General features: G+C 38.4%; 1 protein-coding gene across 11 annotated transcripts in view; it reads right to left on the bottom strand.

Annotated features, from left to right (window-relative positions):
- Nucleotides 1-11,346: 11,346 nt before the first annotated feature.
- Nucleotides 11,347-21,669, bottom strand: part of PTPRQ (protein tyrosine phosphatase receptor type Q) — a 133,673-nt gene continuing 123,350 nt past the window's right edge. For all 11 annotated transcript variants that reach the window (XM_065669496.1, XM_065669481.1, XM_065669504.1 and 8 more), the window contains 3 exons: nucleotides 20,222-20,357; nucleotides 18,319-18,442; nucleotides 11,347-18,035 (listed from right to left, as the gene is read on the bottom strand). In XM_065669496.1, coding sequence (XP_065525568.1) covers nucleotides 17,998-18,035; nucleotides 18,319-18,442; nucleotides 20,222-20,357 — 298 coding nt within the window. In that variant the 3' untranslated portion in view covers nucleotides 11,347-17,997. The remainder of the gene's footprint in view (nucleotides 18,036-18,318; nucleotides 18,443-20,221; nucleotides 20,358-21,669) is intronic.

The following is a 21,669-nucleotide window of genomic DNA, read 5'->3' as shown; positions in this document are numbered from 1 at the left end:
AGGGGCAGGATCACCTCCTTCAACCTGTCGGTCATGCTCCTTTTGATGCAGCCCAGGATACAGTTGGCTTTCTGGGCTGCAAGAGCACACTGAAGCCGGCTCATGTTAAGTTTCTCATCAACCAGCATCCCCAAGTCCTTCTCTGCAGGGCTGCTCTGAATATCTTCTTTGCCCAGTCTGCAGCTGTGCCTGGGATTGCTCCAACCCAGGTGTAGGACCTTGCACTTGTTAAACTTCATAAGGTTGGCATCAGCCCACTTTACAAGCGTGTCAAGGTCCCTCTGGATGGCATCCCTTCCCTCCAGCGTATCAACCAAACCATACAGCTTGGTGTCATTGGCAAACTTGTTGAGGGCGCACTCAATCCCACTGTCCATGTCACTGAGAAAGATGTTGAACAAGACCGATCACAACACCGATCCCTGAGGAACACCACTCATTACTGGTCTCCAGCAGGACATTGAGCCATTGACCACAACTCTGCGTGCGGCCATCCAGCCAGTTCTTTATCCACTGAGTGGTCCACCTATCAAACTGATGTCTCTCCAATTTAGAGACAAGGATGTCATGTGGGACAGTGTCAAAAGCTTTGCACAAGTCCAGGTAGATGACATCAACTGCTCTACCCTTGTCCATCAGTTCTGTAGCCCCATCATAGAAGGCCACCAGATTGGTCAGGCAAGATTTCCCCTTAGTGAAGCCGTGCTGGCTGTCGCCAAGCACCTTGTTGTTTTTCATGTGCCTTAGCATGCCTTCCAGGAGAATGTGCTCCAAGATTTTGCCAGGCACAGAGGTGAGACTGACTGGTCTGTAATTCCCTGGCTCTTCCATTTTCCCCTTCTTGAAAATGGGGGTTATATTTCCCTTTTTCCAGTCGTCAGGAACTTCACCTGACTGCCATGATTTTTCAAATATGATGGCCAGTGGCTTAGCAACTTCATTCGCCAGCTCCTTCAGGACCCGTGGGTGGATTTCATCAGGTCCCATGGACTTGTGCACGTTCAGGTTCTTAAGATCCTCTCCTACAGTGGGCCTAGGGTCTTCATTCTCACAGTCCCTGTATCTGCCTTTCAAGACTTGGGTGGTGTGGTCAGAGCCTTTGCCAGTGAAGAGTGAAGCAAAGAAGTAATTCAGAACCTCAGCCTTCCCCAAATCCAGGGTAGCCAGTTCTCCTGATAGCTTCTGGAGAGGGCCCACGCTGTCCCTTCCTGTTATCTTTCACATCCCTAGCCAAGTTTAATTCTAACTGGGCCTTAGCTTTCCTAACCTGGTCCCTAGCTTCCCAGACAGGTCCCTAGCTTCCCGGACAATATGTATTTGAATGTAATGTTCACAACTTGTACTTTGGGTAGTCTAATATGTGACCGTTCCCATTCCAAGTCCTTTCTGTGTGTGGTTTTTAACATACCTTTTGATTGCTGTATTCCATAATCATTGGGGTTTACTGGGCTTTAATAATAATGTTTTGTATATTCATTTTTAACATTTCCTATTTTGTCCCTCTCTTTTTGCATTATAGCAAAAAAAAAAAAAAATGTTTTCACAGGTCTACCTTTCTTTATCCCTTAAGAATACAGTGATCTTCAAATGCTGTCATTATTTTTTCTAACTTCCTTGTGCCACCTCCACTTGGGTTGGACTGGTACACCAAATAGCAGTTGGTGTATTTTGAAGCCCTTTTGCATCATTTACAGTCTCCTGCATCTGCTGGCTTCTTATCATTGAAAGACAAATGTACTTCTATCCCTTCCTCATGATGACCTAGTCAGCTGTCTATCTGGAATATACCTCAAAAATTCTTAAAGGTTTATCTCCCATCAAATATGCTGAAGGTGCCACACTTCTGTCCACCAAATCTGTCACCTGTATTTTCTGTGAAAGGTGAATGTCAGACGCTTCAGTGGAAGATACAAGATGCTCTGAAGAGGTTTCAATAGAGAAGTTTCTTCCTAATCCCGTCAGTTACATTGGTGTGAGCCCTCAAACATGACAGCCTGTATCACCTTTGGACTTAAAAAAATAATTCTGTATAGTGCATCTGGGACTAAAGAAAATGTAAATACAGAATCCCCAGGTATCTTACCTACATGGGCTTTCAAAAGGAAGATAGCTACTACTTCTGGAAAGCAGAAGCCATTGAGATAGTCTTCCAGAAAGAAATTTGCACTGTATTAAATAGCAAGAATGACCTTGAATCCAACATATATTGTATCATGTGGTTATTGGAACCTGTTGCACAGCTGCAGAACTGTTTCAGGCTGTGAAGGTCATTCTGGTATTCAGCTGTGTGTCATTTAAAGGTATGTGTTTGTAAACAAGTTTGGTTACCTGTGACCTGTCAGTGCAAGAAGTACAGCAGTCTATATTGTACTCCTTCACCTCTGTATTCTGTTCAGTTAATGTATTTTCTCTTAGTAACTTCTGCGTATTTATACACTAAGATTTCACTTGCTTCGAGATTCCTGAAGGATCAAAAATGTGTTCTTTAAAGTACACCGAGATCTAAGTGGTGTAACATGGTCTCCTGAATGTGCCACTCTTCTTCCCCCCGCAATTTATCTGGCACATAAGACACAAGACAGGAATGAAAAGAGGATAGCATTAACAAATTCTTCATGACAAAATAGGTCTTTCCCTTCTCTTTCTAGCCAGATCTCATAAAAGCATGCTGAAAAAATGCCTATATTTCATTTTTCATCAGACACCTCTGCAGAACATTTCAGAGAAACTGTGTAGACTGAAAGACTGCCAGATGCCCTCTCTGCCTGCAAAAATAACAAAAAATAAGGCTTCAATTGAGTTGGTGTAAGTGCCTGGGTTCTTGGGGAAAGTGTACTAAAATTATGTTTTCTTAGAAATGATTTGACAAACATTAAGAAAAAGTTTAGAAGAAGGAAACACTACCTATTCTGATTAGATACGAATCTCTGGAGAGCATACTTAAATCTGTGTTCTGAATCTGGTAACTGGACAGCATATAGCTATGTTTAGACTTAGAGAAAATAGCTAGAAAATAGTTTTGTTGTGAAGTGTGAAACAGCTGGCTTATAACAGAATCTGTTGACCTGCAGAGTCATTATCTGTAAACAGCATTTGTGTATCAGAGCAGCCTAATAGAAATGTTTGGCTGGAGTACTAAGCTTTGCAATTACTTTGAAGGATTATTGATTAACTATAATAACAGAAAAAAATAGAACAGACTATATCTATCTGTATCTCTATATCTGTATCATCTATATCTATATATCTATATCATCTATGTATCTATAGCTATAGCTATAGAGATATAGATAGCTATATCTATATCATCTATATCTCTATCATCTCTATCATCTCTATCATCTCTATCAATATGTATCTATATATATCTATATGTATCTATATATATCTACATCTATATATCTATATCTGTCTATATAGCTATAGGGATATCATCTGTAGCTATAGCTATATCATCTATCTGTGTCTATATGTATAGCTATAGCTGTAGATAGACATGGATATAGATAGCTGTAGCTGTATCATCTATATCATCTACATCTATGTATATATCTATTTCTATATGTTTGTGTCTGTATGTCTGTACCTGTATCTCTGTCACCTCTGTCTTGATTGAATAGCTGTATCTTTAGATCTATCTCTGTCTGTCTCTGTGTCTCTGTCTGTATAGACTATATCTCTGTATTTATACATATATGTCTACATTTCTATCTTTATCTGTATCTATACCTATCTCTATCTATCTGTCTATCTGTCTATTTATGTTTTGTCTTAGCTGATGCAAGGCCTGAGTATTTAATGGCACAAGGAGTTACTGAATAATCAAAGAATTGGCACCATGGTTACAAATTGTATTATTCATTATGCTGGCTGAAAGGTAGCGTGTGAGCACACTCAAGCAGCATCAATGCCTTATGGCTACTTAGCTGTCTTTCCAGGTAGAGGATGTGGCTTTGAAGAAATTGGTTTTACACAGGTAGCAGCAACAGCTTATAAATAGTAAAGAGTCTGCAGATGTTCAGATTATCACCTTTCACTGGGCAGCTTTCTCAGACAAGCATCTCAAATGTGACTTTTCCATGGTTCCAGAAATTTTGTAGCACTGCACATAAACTATTTTCCAGAATTCCAGCTGTTCTGTGCTGAGATTATGTTCTGAGGCTGGGTTCAATTAACAGTGAACCTGCTTAGTGTTTTAGGGAAGTTTTAAGCTTCTTATAAAGTCATGTATCTGAAGTAAGAGGAGAAAACATGAGACTGGAAGAGAGCAATGTCACTTTCTTGAGTTGTATGACATTCTCTGACAGAAGATAAATGTGTGCTCACAGTGTCCCTGAATGGAAATTGAAACAAGAATTTAATTATCAATATAGAAACTGCTCGAAGTGATCAAACAATTTTTCCTCACCAACAGCAGCTGTCTAATAAAAAAGACATTGTAATTCTGGTTTTATTTCTGAATAAAGTCACTCAGTCATCTTAGTTACCCACACCACATTCAAGAACCTCATACACACATGCACAGACCAAGTCATGCCTGTTAACTCAAACCGACACCAGTATGCATAGAGTTGTAAATAAGACTGAAGTTAGTCAAACTGCTTAATGTGACTTCTCAAGAGCCCCAAAATTTCCAAGTAAGCCATGATCTAGGATTGTCTTATTAACTGTACCAGGCCCTTGAAAGGAATTAGCTTTCCGACTGTCATAGCTTTTGTTTTGAAATTACTTGGGATTATTTTCATCACAAATGGCTGAGGTAATACTATGAATTCTTCATCATTTGTTTGCAACTTGGAATCATCAGACAACAGAATCATAGACTCATAGAATTGATTTGTGTCTGATGAGTCCAAGTTATACCAACAGCTTTTTCAACTGAGCTGTCATTGCACACTGCTGATCTCAAGAAGCAGCCATGCCAAACTATGGTGAAGATAACCAGAAAGGCACTACTGGTATTCTTGGAAGAGATTGCATGCTGGGACTTGTCAAGTTCTCATTGTCCACTATAGCACTCTTAGTCCAGTTTACTAGCATCAGTTCAGCAAGATTGCATCTTTGTTCAGATCTTTATGATCTTAACTCTGTCAGTCTTGAGGCAATGCAGTACTAGCAGGAACAGATTGCATTGATCTCAGTCATCCTTACTTTACTTTCTAGCATAAGAATTCATATGTGATAGAAACTATTGAGCTGAACCAAATGACTTCCTTCAACAATTATCAGAGTCATCGGACCTATCCTATATAGAGAGTCTACGCCCATCATTCACACACCCGTTCTTCAACACAGTAAGATTACAGAAGTAGTTAATGGATCAGAGTAAGTTCCTCTTCCAACTTTTATTACAATAGAAAAACAAGTTCCACATAAGAAACATATGTGAGAAATTCCCTGCTGGGTCAGTCCATCCAGCAGAATATTCTGGCTATTTAGAAACTGGCCACTTCTGGTCATCCATTCCCTTTGTACTTCATTAGTATGAGCAGTTGTCTAATCAGGGATGTTGTAGGGCACATCCCTGCCTGGTTCTGTTAGTGCCTGTTTACAGGCATGTTGAATTTATCTAATCCCTTTTGGAGCACCCAGATAGTGTCTTACCTCCCAAAGTTTTGGTTTTCTTTTTTTTAATTACTTGCATCTGATTGATAGAGTCTGCAGGAGCAGGTCCCAAAGGACAAGCCAGTGAAGGGAAACTTAGATAGATAATCCTTCTTAAACTAACCATGAGAAGGATCTCAGAGCTGCCAAGAGACAGTGGGAAATGTGTAGGTTAGCACATGCCAATGAGCAGTAATATCATCAAGAGCTGGTTCCCCATGGGCCTTAGGTGCCTGTGCCCTGCTTTGGTGGCTAAATTCATAACATAGATTTCCAGGCCTTTCTGCAAAACCTTAGAGATATCTGAAAAGTCTAAGTGCGATGTTTTATTCCAGTAAATTTTCAGAGGTATCTAAACATCATCTTGTGGATTTATGCAGAAATCCCTCACTGCTGGCACAGGAGGTGCATTATTTTTAACGTGCTTTCGCCTGGCAAATTGTCAGGACTTAGAACAGATGGACTCAGAACACACTTTCTAGACTGGACCTTGAAGACAGCTTTGCCAGGGGAGTTTTCAGTAGCAGTTCAGGACTTACCAGAATGTCACTCTTCTTCATATGACTGTAGGTACCTCTTCATGAAACTACAAGACAAACGGCGGTCCTGACAGAACAAGACCCTGAGTAACCTGATCAAAGTTTGAAATTGGCCTGGGCAAGATAACCTCTGGAGGTCCTTTCTAGCCAAAATTATCCTAATATTCTGGTCTAAAGCTGAAGCCCACATTGCCCCTACCAAGTACTGATCTCTTTCTTATTAAACAAGCTATGGCAAAGCATGTGCCATGAAGTGCTGGTGGTGTTATAGAACCAGTGCTACTAAAATGTTTTAGTATCACTCCCTTAGCGACATGGCTTAGTGGTTGTATTCACAGTCTTGGGGTAACATTTGGACTTGATTATTTTAACGATCTTTTCCATCTAGTTGATTCTATTATTCTCTGATTCTGAGAGCAGTCATGAGCAAGATAGATAGGAAAGAAAAAAAGAAGACAGAACTAAGACTGTGAAAGGAAGAATAGCATAGATATGTTAGGAGAGAATCAGAAAGGCAAAGGACAAAGAAAGAAATCATTATCAAAAGACATAAAAGAAAGAAGAGCCTCTCATTAAGTATTGCAATAGTAAGAGAACTAAGGGAGCTTCAGTAGAAAGCTAGTAACAGATGATTTCTGAAGGGGGCCTATAGGGATGCTGGGGATGGACTCTTCGTCAGGGACTGTAGTGACAGGACAAGGGGTAACGGGTTAAAACTTAAACAGGGGAAGTTTAAATTGGATATAAGGAAGAAATTCTTTCCTGTTAGGGTGGTGAGACACTGGAATTGGTTGCCCAGGGAGGCTGTGAGTGCTCCATCCCTGGCGGTGTTCAAGGCCAGGTTGGATGAAGCCTTGGGTGGGATGGTTTAGTGTGAGAGATCCTTGTCCATTACAGGGGGGTTGGAACTAGATGATCTTGAGGTCCTTTCCAACCCTAACTGTTCTATGATTCTATGATTCTATGATTCTATGATTCTATGATGCTGTGCTCAATGCCTCTGTCAATTCAAATTATGGTTAAAGGATGAAGTGCCTTTAGCTGCTTAGCTAAATCATTAGCACTAATGACAAAAGGAGAAAGAGTCAGGACAGGAAAACTAACAGGTAAAACAATTACATTTTAGCACATAAGTTAATCTAAGTAAAACATTGTCTCGGTGTACTTAAGAGAATTGGCTGAACTGATCTCAGTGCCATTTCCTGGTATCTTTGTGGGTTATGAGTGAGATTGCAGAAGAGTGTAGATGGGCATATTCTTAAACAGTAGGAAAGAGGGACTTGGAGATGAAATGTTCAACCCAAGTTTCTGTGAAAATACTGGAAAGTGACACATTATTTGTGTGCACCTGGAAGAATACAAAGGGATGAATGACACCAACATGGAATAGTTATATTCCCATTAAAAAATCTTCAAGACTGTGCTGTGCCAAATCTGTTTATTGTCCTGACATAACAGAATAATTCATGTGACTATGGGATAAGCAGAAGTCACTTTCTTGATTTTAATGTTTTTTATAGTTTCAGATTACATCCTTATATGAAGAGTAGGAAAATGAAACTCCTATGGGTATTCAACTCCTTGGAAACTCATCAAAGGAGAACTCTCAGATGAGGGACTTCCCAGGGTTCTGTTCTGGGAATTCATATTTTAATTAATAACTTGGATGATTGAATAGAGAATATGGTCATCAAATGTGCAGATATTACAGAGATGACATGAATTACCAGCTTGTTGGAGGGCATGCTTAGATTTCAAACTGATTGTTACAAATCAGAACTCTGGTCTTTAATAAGTTTCAGTTTGATGAGGAGAAAGACACAAATGGGCATTTAGGCAAGCCAGATCACTGCAGAAATATGGACAGAGTAACTATGTAGGTGGTAATTCTACAAAAGGAAACTGATGGTTACAGTGAATCATAAGATGAACATATGCTGTGATGTTTAGAAAAAACGCCCATATGGCACTAGGACATGCCAACTGGAAGGAGGTGCATGAGGTAGTCGTTTCATCCTCTTCTCAGCTGGCTGGTAAGAAGACTTTAGCTGTAATCCTGTGCCTGTTTTCAGGCGCTGCATCTCGAAACAGATACAGCTGTAACTTCGTCTGCTACACAGAATGCTAACAAGAATGATGAGAGACTTAGAGACATTGAGTAGATGTTGAATGCATGTGGTGTTAAAGAGAATAGAAAAGTTAAGAGAAAGTGCTGGCAGTGATAAAGAAAACAGTAACAATTGCTGCAAAGAAGAACAGAGTAAACCAATGCTGGTGATTATGTGGATAGAAAGCAACATATGCAATTAGTTATAACAAGGCACATTTAGGCAAGTTTCCTGATGGAAGGATTTAGTCTGGCTTAGCTGCAGAGCAGCAGCTATATAAACCTCTCCCAGGAGTCATGTAGCCTTCAAGCAAAGTATGACAGACTACGGGACTTGCTAAGATTCTTTTTTTTTTTTGCCTGATTTTGCTATGAACTGTGCTGTCATTGTTCCCTATTAGAAAGAACTTTACTTTGTTTGGGATTACTGAGGGGAATTAAGGATGGAAAGAGAAAGGCAGTCTCGGTATGAGAGCTCTTACAGGGAGGGAGAAGATCCAGCCAGGCTCCTGTAATTTTTTTAATGCTGTACCTGGCTGTTTGAACAGTTGCTTTTCAGATTCCGTGTGAGAGCCTGCCCCCCTCAGGCTACAGCCCTTTCTGAATGAGTATCTAAACATTCTTGGAAGTGGCACTACCGGGGCAAGACAGAGAGTACGCATGTGATTCCTTGGCAACCTTAGCCCAGGGATCAGCATATTTGCCTGAGATGTGACAAACAAGGATAAACAGATTCCTGTTGTGAATCAAGCAGAGGATGAAAGTAAATCACTGTCTCCTATGTACTATTTGAGTGCTTAAAAGGGATTTTCTCCTGGGTTCTTTTTAGAAGGGGAAATCAGAATTGGCAATTCCAATTGAATTAGACAGTTAAATCGTAATTGGATGAAGGCTCCCTAACAAGAGGGTGCAACAACCATAGAGCTGTGTGGGTACATGTACTTTGCCACTTTTTATCTGCATTGTCAGTCCTTGTTGTCTCCTAAGTTCCAGCCACAGTTTCTGATAGAGCCTTTCTTAAATAGCTGTTTTTCCGCATGCTTTCAGTTCGGCATCTTACTTGTCAGATAAGGATTCTGCTCAACGGCAGGATGCCCAGGAATTAAGCACTGTAACATTTACATGTTTCTGAAATTCTCTAGCACAAGCCAACTCCCATTTTATGTCATTACTCCTTTCCTTCCTCTATACCTCTCTCTTTGACCTTCAGGTAAAAAAATCAATAAATAAAAGAGTGAGAAAAAAAGGAGAACTTCACACACAAAAGAACTCCATGGAATATGGAGTGGATTGTAATCTGGTGTGTATACTGAAAACTTCCTGTGCCAAAGAGCCACAAGTGTGCCTGCTATACAGACAAGTAGAAGAAGGGCACATTTGGAAGGCTCGCCTGCAGGAGATGGATGGCATTGACTGCCCTGTGATCTCACTGCTCCATTATGAAACAGGACAGGGCTGAGTGTCTGGGCTATTTTGATGACGTTGGCCTCAACAGCTTCTATTGGCTCACTTCCTCCTGAAGTCAGGGATTTGGATTACCCAGCAATGCCAGCAGACCCTCACTGCCAGTCATGGGATATTTCTTTGGCATGAAAACTGTGTTTGAATTGTGTGTCAGCTGTGTGTAACACAAGGCTAGCCTCTGCTGAAATATACAGCCTAAAGTTATTTGTGCAGTCCTTCTCTATGCAGAACTACACACAATTCTTCTACAGGATATACTATGTTTATCTCCTAAATGTGATTGAAAATATCCTATATAGACCATAAAGAATAATTTAAAAGTAGCGATAAGAAATCTTGTTTCATTTGATTTGTAACCTCTTAGAAATAAACCATAAGGGCTTCTTCACAGATTTGCTTCTTTGGAAAGATTAATTTCTAACCAAAGTTCACCAAAATACTGACTTGTGTTTGGAATTTCTCAGGAGAAAGGTAAACACATCATATGATGCTAAATATGAGTGGAATATAGTATTTCTTTACATAATTAATACACTATTCTTCTCTCCTAAGTATTTTAATACATGCTGTGTCAAATACGTTGTTCACAATGGATTTTTGTTAAGTACAAGGTTCTTTTCATACAGATATTGGCTCCATTAACATGGTTTCTTCAAGCTCATGTCTATGTTTTAAATCCTTCTGGAATTGACACCAACTGTCTATTTTGACACTTGTTCATTAGTTTTCTTTCAATGGAAGCATTCTCCTTCTTTCAGCTGTTGTAGCAATTTTATATTTCACAAAGTCTCCTTACAAGACACTGCTGAACATTTTTCCCAATTTTGGAGAACCAGATAATGACTGCCCAAAGTGATTCACAGCTCTATCAGAGCAAGTCACCACTTGTTCCAGTCCATAGTCAAAAAGTGAAAGCTTCAGTATGACTCCTTGCAAGTTCTTTTTGGTTTAAATAAGAATCAGTTATTTCTGTATATCAAGACTTCATGGTCATGACTGTTAATCCAGGTTATACTTCCCTTTGCTAACCTAAAGCAAGCTAATCATGCCTGATCTGACCAATTTAGATGTGCCTTTACTTTCAAGAGCTTGAGTATCTGCTTGTGCATGTGTGTGTGATAAAGGATGTGTGGATGTGATATCTTAGCAGCAATCACAAGTTAGAAAAGACTAGCATCTGAAGTTAATTTTTGTAATTCTTCTATTATTCCAGACACACAGCCAAGAGATTTTTTTTTTTTCCCCAAAGACTGGAAAAGCAGGAAGGTGCCTTTTGTGACATGTACCTGCTGGGCTCCTGGGGCGCTCACTTGGAACCTTTCTAGAAAGATGATATTAGCTTTCTTCAAATGCTGTCTTAGCTAATGCCCTCCCTACCCCTAGTTCTTTATTGTCAGGATGAGAAAACTGAAAGGATGGTGCAGGCGAAGTAAAGCATGTGTGTTGTGTGGCAGTGATGGTTCCCATGGTGGCTCTTGACAACCTACTGGCCATTTCTTTGGTTTGGGATGAAGCTATAGGAGAAAGAATGTATTACTTTGACAGTGTTCTTAGTTGTGATAGGTGGTGTAAAAAGCATTTTGCGAGAAAATGCTTTCCTCACAGACCTTCCAAATACATAGGACACATAAATATTAGGAAAAAAGGTTTAATACAAGTTTCTTGGCTGCTTGCTTGCTTAGGGAGTTGAGATAGATATACAGAAATTAAGTGATTTGTTTCAGACATGCAAAGTCTGTGAAAACTTGGAACTAAATGCAGCTTTTCTCCCACACTAGCACAGGACCATCTTTCTCTGACTGCCAGTTGGCTCTGGCAGCAATGTCAGGGATCCCTTCTGTTTCAGGGGATGCACACCAGTATGCAGGAGAGGAATGTTTGCCTCATTAAATTTGGCGCAGAGCTAGTATAGCTGACACAATTAACCTCCATTAACCAGCAACCTGATATGTCCCCAGAACCTGCTTAGGAGTGCCAGTAAAGGATAAGAAGAATTGGAAGGGCAAAAAGAATGGGAAATCAAGAAGTGACAAATGCATCTGCCTTCTTGAGTATTCAGTCACATTCTTAGTGTACAGTACGTTCAGTAGATGTGTTCCTACAATAATGGCCACTCCACAGGAAGTAAGCATATTTATGAGAAATTGCAATAATATGGACATTATTATAGAATATTTTTTATCAAAGCATCCTCCTTTATGGCTGTTTTACCAGGGCAGCTCACTATTTTCCTAAGACAACCTGTAACTATTCAAAAGTCAATATATTTCCAAATTTCCAGTGCAAAAGAGGAAAAAACCACAAAGATACAAAGGAGAGAAATGTGTGAAACTTTACATGTTAACCATGATAAAGGCAGCATGTCTTTGTACGTTTAAGGCACTGTTAATACCAATTGAACATGAAGTTTTGCTTCTTAGTGTCCTAAGCAACGAAGATGAGTTGCTGACAATGATGGCAATGCTAGCCTGAATTTTCTTTTTAGCCTTGGTAGAGAAAGGTTCAGATTAAAATCCTCCATGCAAACATCAGTCAGTTTCGGGAACTTCCTCTGGACTCCCTGACCTGGACAGTGTCTTGTCAGATAACTATCCTGTTCTCAGAAGAGAGCAAGATTTCATGCTAGGCAGCCAGTCCCCTCGGGTCAATTCCTTGTGCATGCCTGGGATGCAGTATTGTGTTCTTGCAGGTCGTTTAAGAATTCTGTGCACAATACACAAGCCCAAACTGATGCTATGTGCATTGTTTCTTTTATACTGGCACAGAACTAGCAGAATTCTGTAAGAAAAATAGTTAAATGGAGCTGCTGTGAATCCCAGCAGACTGATAAATGAAAAGGCACAGTTTTGTAAGTGCTATATGCTGGATTCTGAGAAAGGGATTACCAATGTATTAATCAAATTAAAAGTGGATAGATTTTACTCATCTGCAGTTATCCTCAACTGGTGAGCATGTGCAGACAGCAGACTGAGGGAGAGAGGGGGACATACAGGTTTAATGCCTCCATTAGTGGAAGAAAGTAATCTTCTTTGTCTGTACTATCTGCCGACGTTCTACATTTGTGGTGTCAAAATATTTGTTTATGTATAAAAGATTAGTGAAACAATGGACTAAATAGAGTGCTTTGTTTCCTAGCACTAAGTTAAACCAAAAAGGATGTTGCCAGCTGTCATAATCAGTGTTTTTAAAGCGAGGTAGGAACACTTGATAGTAAAGCTGATTGAAGTGCGATCCTGCAAGAGTGCCCTGTATCTTGCAGTACTCTGCTCATAGGTTGTGTGATGTTGTCCCAAGTATGCTCTATGCATTCTAGGACACACTTCCTGCTCAGCAGACTTCATGGAATGCAACTGTGAATGGTGGAGCTTTTGCTGCATATTAGGTTTCCAGTATCCAAGTATTCTTTTTATATCATTCAGAACTCCATCACCTGTAAAAGAGTTTGGGAACATCCTTGTAAAACTTCCTTCAGCTCATTATTGACTGTAAAGAGTTCTGGAATGGTTTATTCATGATTACAGTGGATAGCTGGGTGCAGCTGTCATCCTACAAAAAGATCACCCTGGTAACACCAATCAACAAGCAGAGTAAGATGATCCAAATATAACTGAAACCTTCTAAATGTTGTTTTTCAAATGCATTACAGAGACACAACTTCATGAAAACTTTGTATGATGATGTCAGATCTGTGAAAGATACCACAGACATTGCTATTCCATGCTGCAAAGCCACTGATTTTCAGTGTTCCTTCCATAGTGGGATCTGAGAAAGAGCCTACATGATAAGGGAGATGAAAGAATAAATAATTAAAATGAGTTATTAGTTCACCATCATTTGGGAAAAGAGAATAATACCAAACATTGGATTCATCGAGTGTGCAAAATACCAAACATTGGATTAATTTTGCTATCTTCAGCTGACACTGAACTAAACCAGTGCTACGATTTGTATCAGGATTTACTATAGCAGTAGAGGGAACTTCTGGATAGGAAACCAGTTTATCCTTACAATTGTATACAGTGGCAATCCTGCAAAGATATGCAACTGATAGCACAGTTCAGCTCTGAGATCAGCACAAAAGTTGGTTGTGCTTGTCTCATACCTCATAAACATAGTCCCAGAGAGGACAGGACAGAAAATGTATTCTGGGCAAGTGCCAGCACAGAAATGCAGCTGATACTCTGTGACGTCATCTGGAAATCAACTCATAGGGAAAGGAATAGAGAGAAGGTTTGAAATAAAACCACTACACACCTTACCCAAGAGTGATGTATAAATGTAGGTCATGCCTGCAGGATCTGAATTCAGATGATCCATATTACTGTTTACAATTCCTTCTAATACAGTCACAATACAGCATTAGGAAACAGAATAAAATGGAGAACAGTGTTGAGTGGACTTGTCTTTTCAACACCATAGACGGAGTGGTGACACAACAGTCATGGAGAAGTGTTGAAACAGTGGATCACTTTCAGTACATTTTCTGTGACTCATTTCCTTAAACTCAAAACTGACAAAGATATGTCCAACCCCATGTGTCAATGGCTTCCAGTTACAGTCTATGCATACAATGCATTGCAGGTTTTGCAGCACTGAATGGGCATGTAACTTAATTATAAAACAAACCTGAATTCAATTTTACCACATGGATAGCCCCTAAAACAGAGAGCTAACTGTTAGCTGTTTCAGAACTTTCATAGTTCCGAAAACAAAAATTAATTTGGATCTATTTTTATTTTTTCCTTCCATGGATAGACAATAATCTTGTGTAACGCTTGATACACATGGAATACATACATTGAAACAAGTACTTTTCCAGTTTAATTTTAACTTGCTGTCCAAATATTTTCAGAAAAAAAAATCTCTTCTGGCCACAGACCTCAAGGGGTTTTGTCTCCTAAATCTCTGCAAATTCATGTCCACATATAGAAGGCTTTGTCATACCTGTATGTAACCAGGAAAGCTTGCTGCCATGTACCTCAGGATGAAGTATGACTGATTCATTCTTTGCTGCTTTGTCTCTTAGTAACTGCATATGAGCATACTTTGTATGGCAGCAGTACACAGAGGGTGTTACAGAGATTAATACACATTATTAATCTTTCACACATTATGAAATTGAATTACTGAATAGCTCTGTACATACAGTAAAAGCACAAGTTTGAATGCGTATTTTTATCACTCCTGCAACAGTATAAAAAAGCATTTTAAATGATGATCTGCCTATTACTTTTGTAAATAGACCTGATCAGTTTCTGAGGACACTGACAGTAGCCTCTTCCAATGATATCTAACAGAACTAGCTATAAAGGCTGTTTCTTCTGTGTATGGAGATATATCTGTTTATGTAGAAATTACCTGAATAATTTAATACAGTATGACCTAATTTCAATACAATTGTAATAATCCTACAAAATTTGTGTATTCTTCAGTTTTTGTTTATTCAGTTTCTAATTTTGATAGAGTACACTCTTGCTATCTTATTAACACCAAGAATCTATACAAAATTAAGTGGCATCACTAAAAATGAAAATGGTCTGCTGCTTTTCATATATATTCATTCTTTAGAAAGCAATTGGACAAATTCTGCTTGCTTCTGGCTTTCCAGTTCTGTCAATAGCACACTACAGGTGTCACTGTGTAAATGAAGGAGGGCTGGAAGACAAGAGACTATGTGAAAATTCTTTCTTCATGACTGAACAGTGGTATGGGGGATCTCCTTATACACAGGTCCCCCCCATCCCTGTAAACCACTGGCAGGCAGGCACACAAGCAGGTCAGTGAACTACTGCTGTATTTATACTGAAAATCCGTTCTTGGAAAGAACTGCTTGGAGATACTTCTTTCCCTGACCATGTATCTTATGAATTGTGGCCAGTTTGTGCTTCATATTTGCTTTTACCCTAAAGACAATACAAAATGCATCAAGGTAGCATGTATCAGATTGCTTTCATCAAATTATACAAAAAACTATTTGAATTACTTTCTATTATTATTATTTTTCCCCTACAGAAATGAGAGTCCCATTTTCTAGTAGCTAAGTTGTCAGACAAGCATGCTACTGAATGCAGTGTTTGACCACACACAGGCAAGTCTCTAAAGGAGGATGTAGGAATCTTCGTTTTAAGTAAAGTATTTTATAAAACATGGAACACATGGAACTTCTGGAGTTCATCTGTAAGTTGCGTAAGGCTTCTTAGCTTTCTCTTTCAATTGAAAGGGGAATGACACACACACATATATCCCACCACTGTGGATATATTATACAAGATTATGACTCTATAACATCAATTTACCACAGAGCTGCATGTGCTGCTACCAAGTACAAATACAAATCATGAAAAACATTTGTAAGTCCCTATAAGCAATTTGTCAGAATACTTTAAAGTGCATGTATAATAAATGAAGAACACATGTTTCATAGGAACCAAATGAAACTAGAGCTGTACCGAATCTCTGCCAGAGACTTGAACAGCTGTGGACATCACCTCTTTCTCCCTCCATCCAGCTTTAAAAGGCATTGTTTTCTTTTTATCTTGACAGGTGATGTTTACAGTACTGTCAGTCTTCCTGAAAGACAAGTTGCCCAAAATATCTCTGCAGACCACTTCCATCTCCTTAAATGCTGTCTCTTGATTTTCATTTTAGGTATTTGGCACTTTTTTGCTACATTACAAAGGGTCCTCACTGCACCATCCTTGCCAGCTTCTCAAAAGACAACAAACACCTACCGTTACTTATGAAAAAGTGCCATGTTACATACTGTATAGAATTTTCTGTCTGTGAGCTACAGCTAAGAAATAGCAAGTTTTGTTCATTTACTACCCTGTTCAGAGTGTGTGCACATAAACACACCCACAGACACACATTCTCCAAGGTTCAAAAGAGGTTTGTCTGACTTCCCTGAGCTTGACGCCTCAACAAGGGTATGGATTTCTACTGTCTAAACAGAACATAAGATGGCAACTCCAAAGTAATTTTGCTATTATGTTTTGCATCTCAGATTAAGGCCACAGTTTTAGTGTTACTCAAAATGCTACATTTCTTTACACAGAGAAAACCTTAGCAACCAATTCTTCTCCCCCATAGTATCAACTAAATACTGTCACTTCTATGTAAAACCAGGGCACACAGTTTGTCTCTCTGGTCTTCCTACTCTACCACTTTTTACTTTGCTTCTCAAATAAGAGAATACTTCTCTCATTCCTGTTTCAGATCTAGTTCTGATAATGATAGTCAGTGGGCATGGAAGGTGGCTTTTTTTATTAAATCTCCAAATATTAATTCCCAAACTTTTCAGTGTCTACAGTGATTTGCTAAACCTGAGGAAGGAGCAACATTTTTTTGATATAAAATATATTGCTACTAAATTTTGAGTAACCTTTCAAAATACCAGTGTTATATTTAAGAAATGTGAATGAATTTTAAATGCTCTATTACTCATGTCAATGTAATACTGACAGATATTACTCTGTTGATAGATACTACTCAAGTCAACCTAATAGAACAATTATAATATACATAATAAATGTATAGTTTTACTTTATCTGCTTGAAAAAGTAGCAGGATTGTACAATACTAACTTCAGCACTGAACATATGCAATCACCATTGTACATTTAAAAAACACAATCTGCTGATTATAAAACAGCTTAAATAGCCCCAAGTGTCCCTGAAGAGCTACTGTATGCTCTGTAAAACCTGAATAATCCTCCCCATGTCAGAAGGTGACTCTTCAGCTGTTCAGGATGACGAGCTGATATGCTACCGCTCATAAAAAAAAAAAGATTTAAAATACAAGAACATACAGTTAGGTAAAGATCACTGTGGTAGTACTGGGATTAATCTGCAAGAGCTGACAACATTGAAACCAATCTAGCAAGAAAGATTCAAGGAACTGTAGCTTTTACTTAAAACCAAACAACAAAGAACACAGCAAATTCACATCAAAATAAGTTCAATGGGAATATGAAATTTTTACATCATATTTGGCTCATTTTTCTTATAACTGGAAAAAAGGAGTATGTTTAAACACACTTTCTATTTAAATATATACTGAATGCAATATTCATGTAACACCAGAAGTGCAAATCATTATTGCTCAGTGATCTGGATAAAATACTTTAACGTATCTATGAAGGCACATTGATAGAAGAAAAGATGTTTCAGTCATCTGTGGTTGTTTTAATCATCAAAATAGGGGAATTCACTTTGGCCCCTGTGCTTAGAAAAATATGAATTTGACTTTCAAAATCGTGTTATCTTTAATGTGTAGTCTTAGTATTTACATGGTAGTTTCTTCCCATTCAAGCTCCACATCACCTACAAAAGAAACAGATACATTTGATTAACTTACCTAGTAAATAAATAGTGACTAATGGCAGATAAGTGCTTTGGCTGAATTTAAAGGATCTTGCAGGGAAAAAAAGTGGAAAGCTTAAGCAATGACTGTTTCTATGAGTGAGACTGAAGAGCAGCAAAATGCTAGAAATTTACACTACTGAAGCCAAAACCCACGTCAAAGTATTTTTTTCTGCTTCTTCATTTGGACAGTCAATGCACCTGTTATGAAAAAATAATTTTGAGACAATCTGTAGCTCCTTACCTTCCATGGCATCCAGAGAGTCCATCTTTTGCAGCTCTGAATAGTTTACAAAACATATGGGCTGACTACTTCCCTTGATTGTCAACAGATCCAATACACATTGATGCAAAAATATGTATTGTGCCTGTAAGACATTAATTTAAAGACATTTGATTAAAAGAAAAATGTACTTCTAATACGAAAAAACTTTCAAATTTTCCATATAACATCAAGATGTTCTCAAAGTAACTGAAGTTTAACTCAGCAATCTCAATACTTGACTATGTCGCATATGCCTGATTCGATTTCACTCATTACAAGGTATACTGCATTAAAATTTCCCAAACCATGTTAATCCTTATGCCCAGGGAAGATATGTGAAATTAGACGAATCATAACTGAGACTAATAGGCTATTCCATCATTTTCTGTAAAGTTTTGTTCTATGAAAATACATGTGATTACTTTTTGCCACTAGACCGAAGAAAATGAACCACATGAATGCAATATTTAGATAAGAAAATTTCTGTCTTTCTAGTACAGAGAAAACCACCAGGGTGCACTCAAATGCAAAAGTTAATCTAAATATATGTGTTCTAGGAGCATACCCCATTGCTAAGAGCAAAAAAGCCCCGCATTACTTTTAGTAATACTTGTACTGTAGGATCATTTTTAACTGATTACAATGCAAACAGTAGGCATCTGAAGTTACTTCCAAGGACATAAAGTAACGGGGTAATGATTGCTGAAAAGAGAAAAACAAAATAAGGCAGTGCAAGAATGAAACAGAGAATGAAAACAGATAGCAGGAAAATACGTACAGGCTGAAAATAAGCCAGATCACAGACTTGTCCAGATTGAAAGAGACCTCTTGAGATCATCATGTGCAACCTCCCCACTGCTCAAGCTGGGTCAGCTAAAGCATGTTGCCCAGGACCTTGTCCAGATGGGTTTTCAATACCTCCACTCCATAGATGGAGATGACCCAAATAACTTTATCTCCCCTAACTTTTGCACAGGTAAATACATTAGTGTAATTTTTCTGCTCAAAAATTGCTATTTTATTTCAGAACTGCCATCAATTTTCAATTTAAGTGTCTCAGATTTACAAGAGAAATTTGCTTACAAGGGTATGTTTCAGGGTCACAGCTCTAGAGCCATGAGTAATTAAAGCAGATTTTCACAGGCTTCTGAAGTACAACTTACTTCATTACATTACACTTTTTAACAGCTTGCTTACTGAAGCTATAGCATGGCATTGTTTCAAACTAGCCTTTGTACTTGACTTGGCAAGATGATAAATGGATCCACTAGACAATTATGGATTTCTAGAACAAAGGTCTTAAATTTCAGTGGAGTTAAGATTGCTTATTCCAGTTCAGAAGGCAGACTCTGAAAGCTCCATCATCTCTTGCATTCACACAGCTACTTGTGAGCATTTAGCAATGAAAATCTTTCTGGGTTTGCCAGGGGAGAGTGGAGCATACATAACTGGGCTATACATGTGTGACAAGTTATTTTCCCAGATAGAATGATTTACATTCTTAATTATTTGAAAGTCTTTTTTTATAACTGGAAGACATTAAATTTTCCTCCAGACTTTGCCTTATTTTTAAATTATTCTATTCCTAGTAAAATATGCAAAACAATGATGAAAAAAATATTCCCACAATTTATCATCACAGGAAAGTCCTGGCACTTGTTTAGCTGCAGCAAGACTTCAAATGGAAAAACTGAAAGCAACTGGTAATCAGGCTGCACCATACAAGAAACAGCATGACACAGTATTGCCAGAAGGTCTCACAAAATCCTCTGAAGTGCAGCTGCCGAAGATGAGGTAAAGATATAGATAAATATATAAATAAATATATTATGAATATTTTTATTATATATTATATTATCATTTATAAATATAAAAATCTTACCAGATTCTGTACCATACACATTCTTTCACTTCTTAACTCAGCTACAAGCCCATAGATATCCACAAAATCATGGTCATTTACATGTTGGGTTAAATGGTCAAGTGCAATATAAACACCTGTTCTTCCAACACCAGCACTGCAAACACAATACACAAAATAAAAGAAAGTTGGGTTTGTTGGGTTTTTTTAGCATAAAATACTTTCTTAGAATATTCTGGTTAAATTAAGCTTAAGTGTGAAAAGAAAACTTCAGAAAAATAAATCTTTTTCAGTATTTAATTGTGTTTCTCCTTCCTGAATGGGATCAAGTGAAATCTGGATTTGTGCCATGTTCTGATTTTGATTTTGCAAGGGGTTGCACCTGACAAACGAGGTATAACTAAACCAAAGCTTTAAAATTGGAAAAATGGTTCTTCAACTTTTCTGTGAATTTTCTAGAGCTCACTAATTCAAAGAAAAAGACATCACAAGATTTTGTGAAATCATACTTCGCTTCTGTGATGCTTTTGGTGTTTGAGACAAAACAACACGGGATTTTCTCAAAATTGCTATCAGTGTAATAACTCTGCAATCAGTGTAATAAATGGAGAGTATATCACTGCAGATAATCAGGAAATGTAGAGCAAAACTCTCTTGAACCTGCAAGTTCTAATGAGTTGAAAGTAATGAATGAGTTTTCTGAACATAAGAATACATTATGCCACTTTATAACCACCAGGAATTTGAGCACAGGTGGGGTATCTGGCCCTTGCTGGCCCCTTTAAGTAACTGTCTTGTGAAAAGGGGATAGGAATCACTGCAGAGTGGCCCCAGGGAACATTAAGTGTCCTCAAAACAACAAAACCTGTGGTTTTCTCCAGTAATAGTCTCTCTGGCCCCTGCTGTAGAGGGAAATGTCAAGCTGTCAGTGACAACCATACCAAATAAAATGAAGCTTTATCTCCCATTGTGGGTGCACCCATAAGACACTGAGGACAAATAAAAAGAATTCCCATGCAGGATAAACTGGATAGTTAGGGAAGAGATTTGTGGCACCAAACCCAGCTTTTACTTCCACATATTTTCAGACTCATGCTAAGTGACAGTGAGAAAGAGAATTAGCTGCAGACCTCTGAGTCCAGATTGCTATTTTGGAGCGTGCCCACTCATTCAGTGGGAACTCAGACCTGCGTATGAAACACAAGCATACTCACCACTTTCGTGAAGATTTAGCCTTCCCCACACACTCTTTGAAAAGCACATTAAGGGTGCTGAGTATGAAATCAGTGGGAACCGTGACAGCTGAACAACTCTAACCACCAAACTACTCATTTAAGAGCCTAAATATAGATTTTAGCTGTTTACAGGCATCCAAGTTTGAAGTCTGGCATATGCAAACCTTTATTCCTATTTGTCATTCTCTGTGGCTCCCAAATAGTTTCTTCTCTTTGATGTGATGTACATTTTGA

The sequence above is a fragment of the Lathamus discolor genome, chromosome 1 (genome assembly GCF_037157495.1).
Source record: "Lathamus discolor isolate bLatDis1 chromosome 1, bLatDis1.hap1, whole genome shotgun sequence".
Taxonomy (NCBI): domain Eukaryota; kingdom Metazoa; phylum Chordata; class Aves; order Psittaciformes; family Psittacidae; genus Lathamus; species Lathamus discolor.
This window is presented reverse-complemented; position numbering and strand designations above follow the sequence as displayed.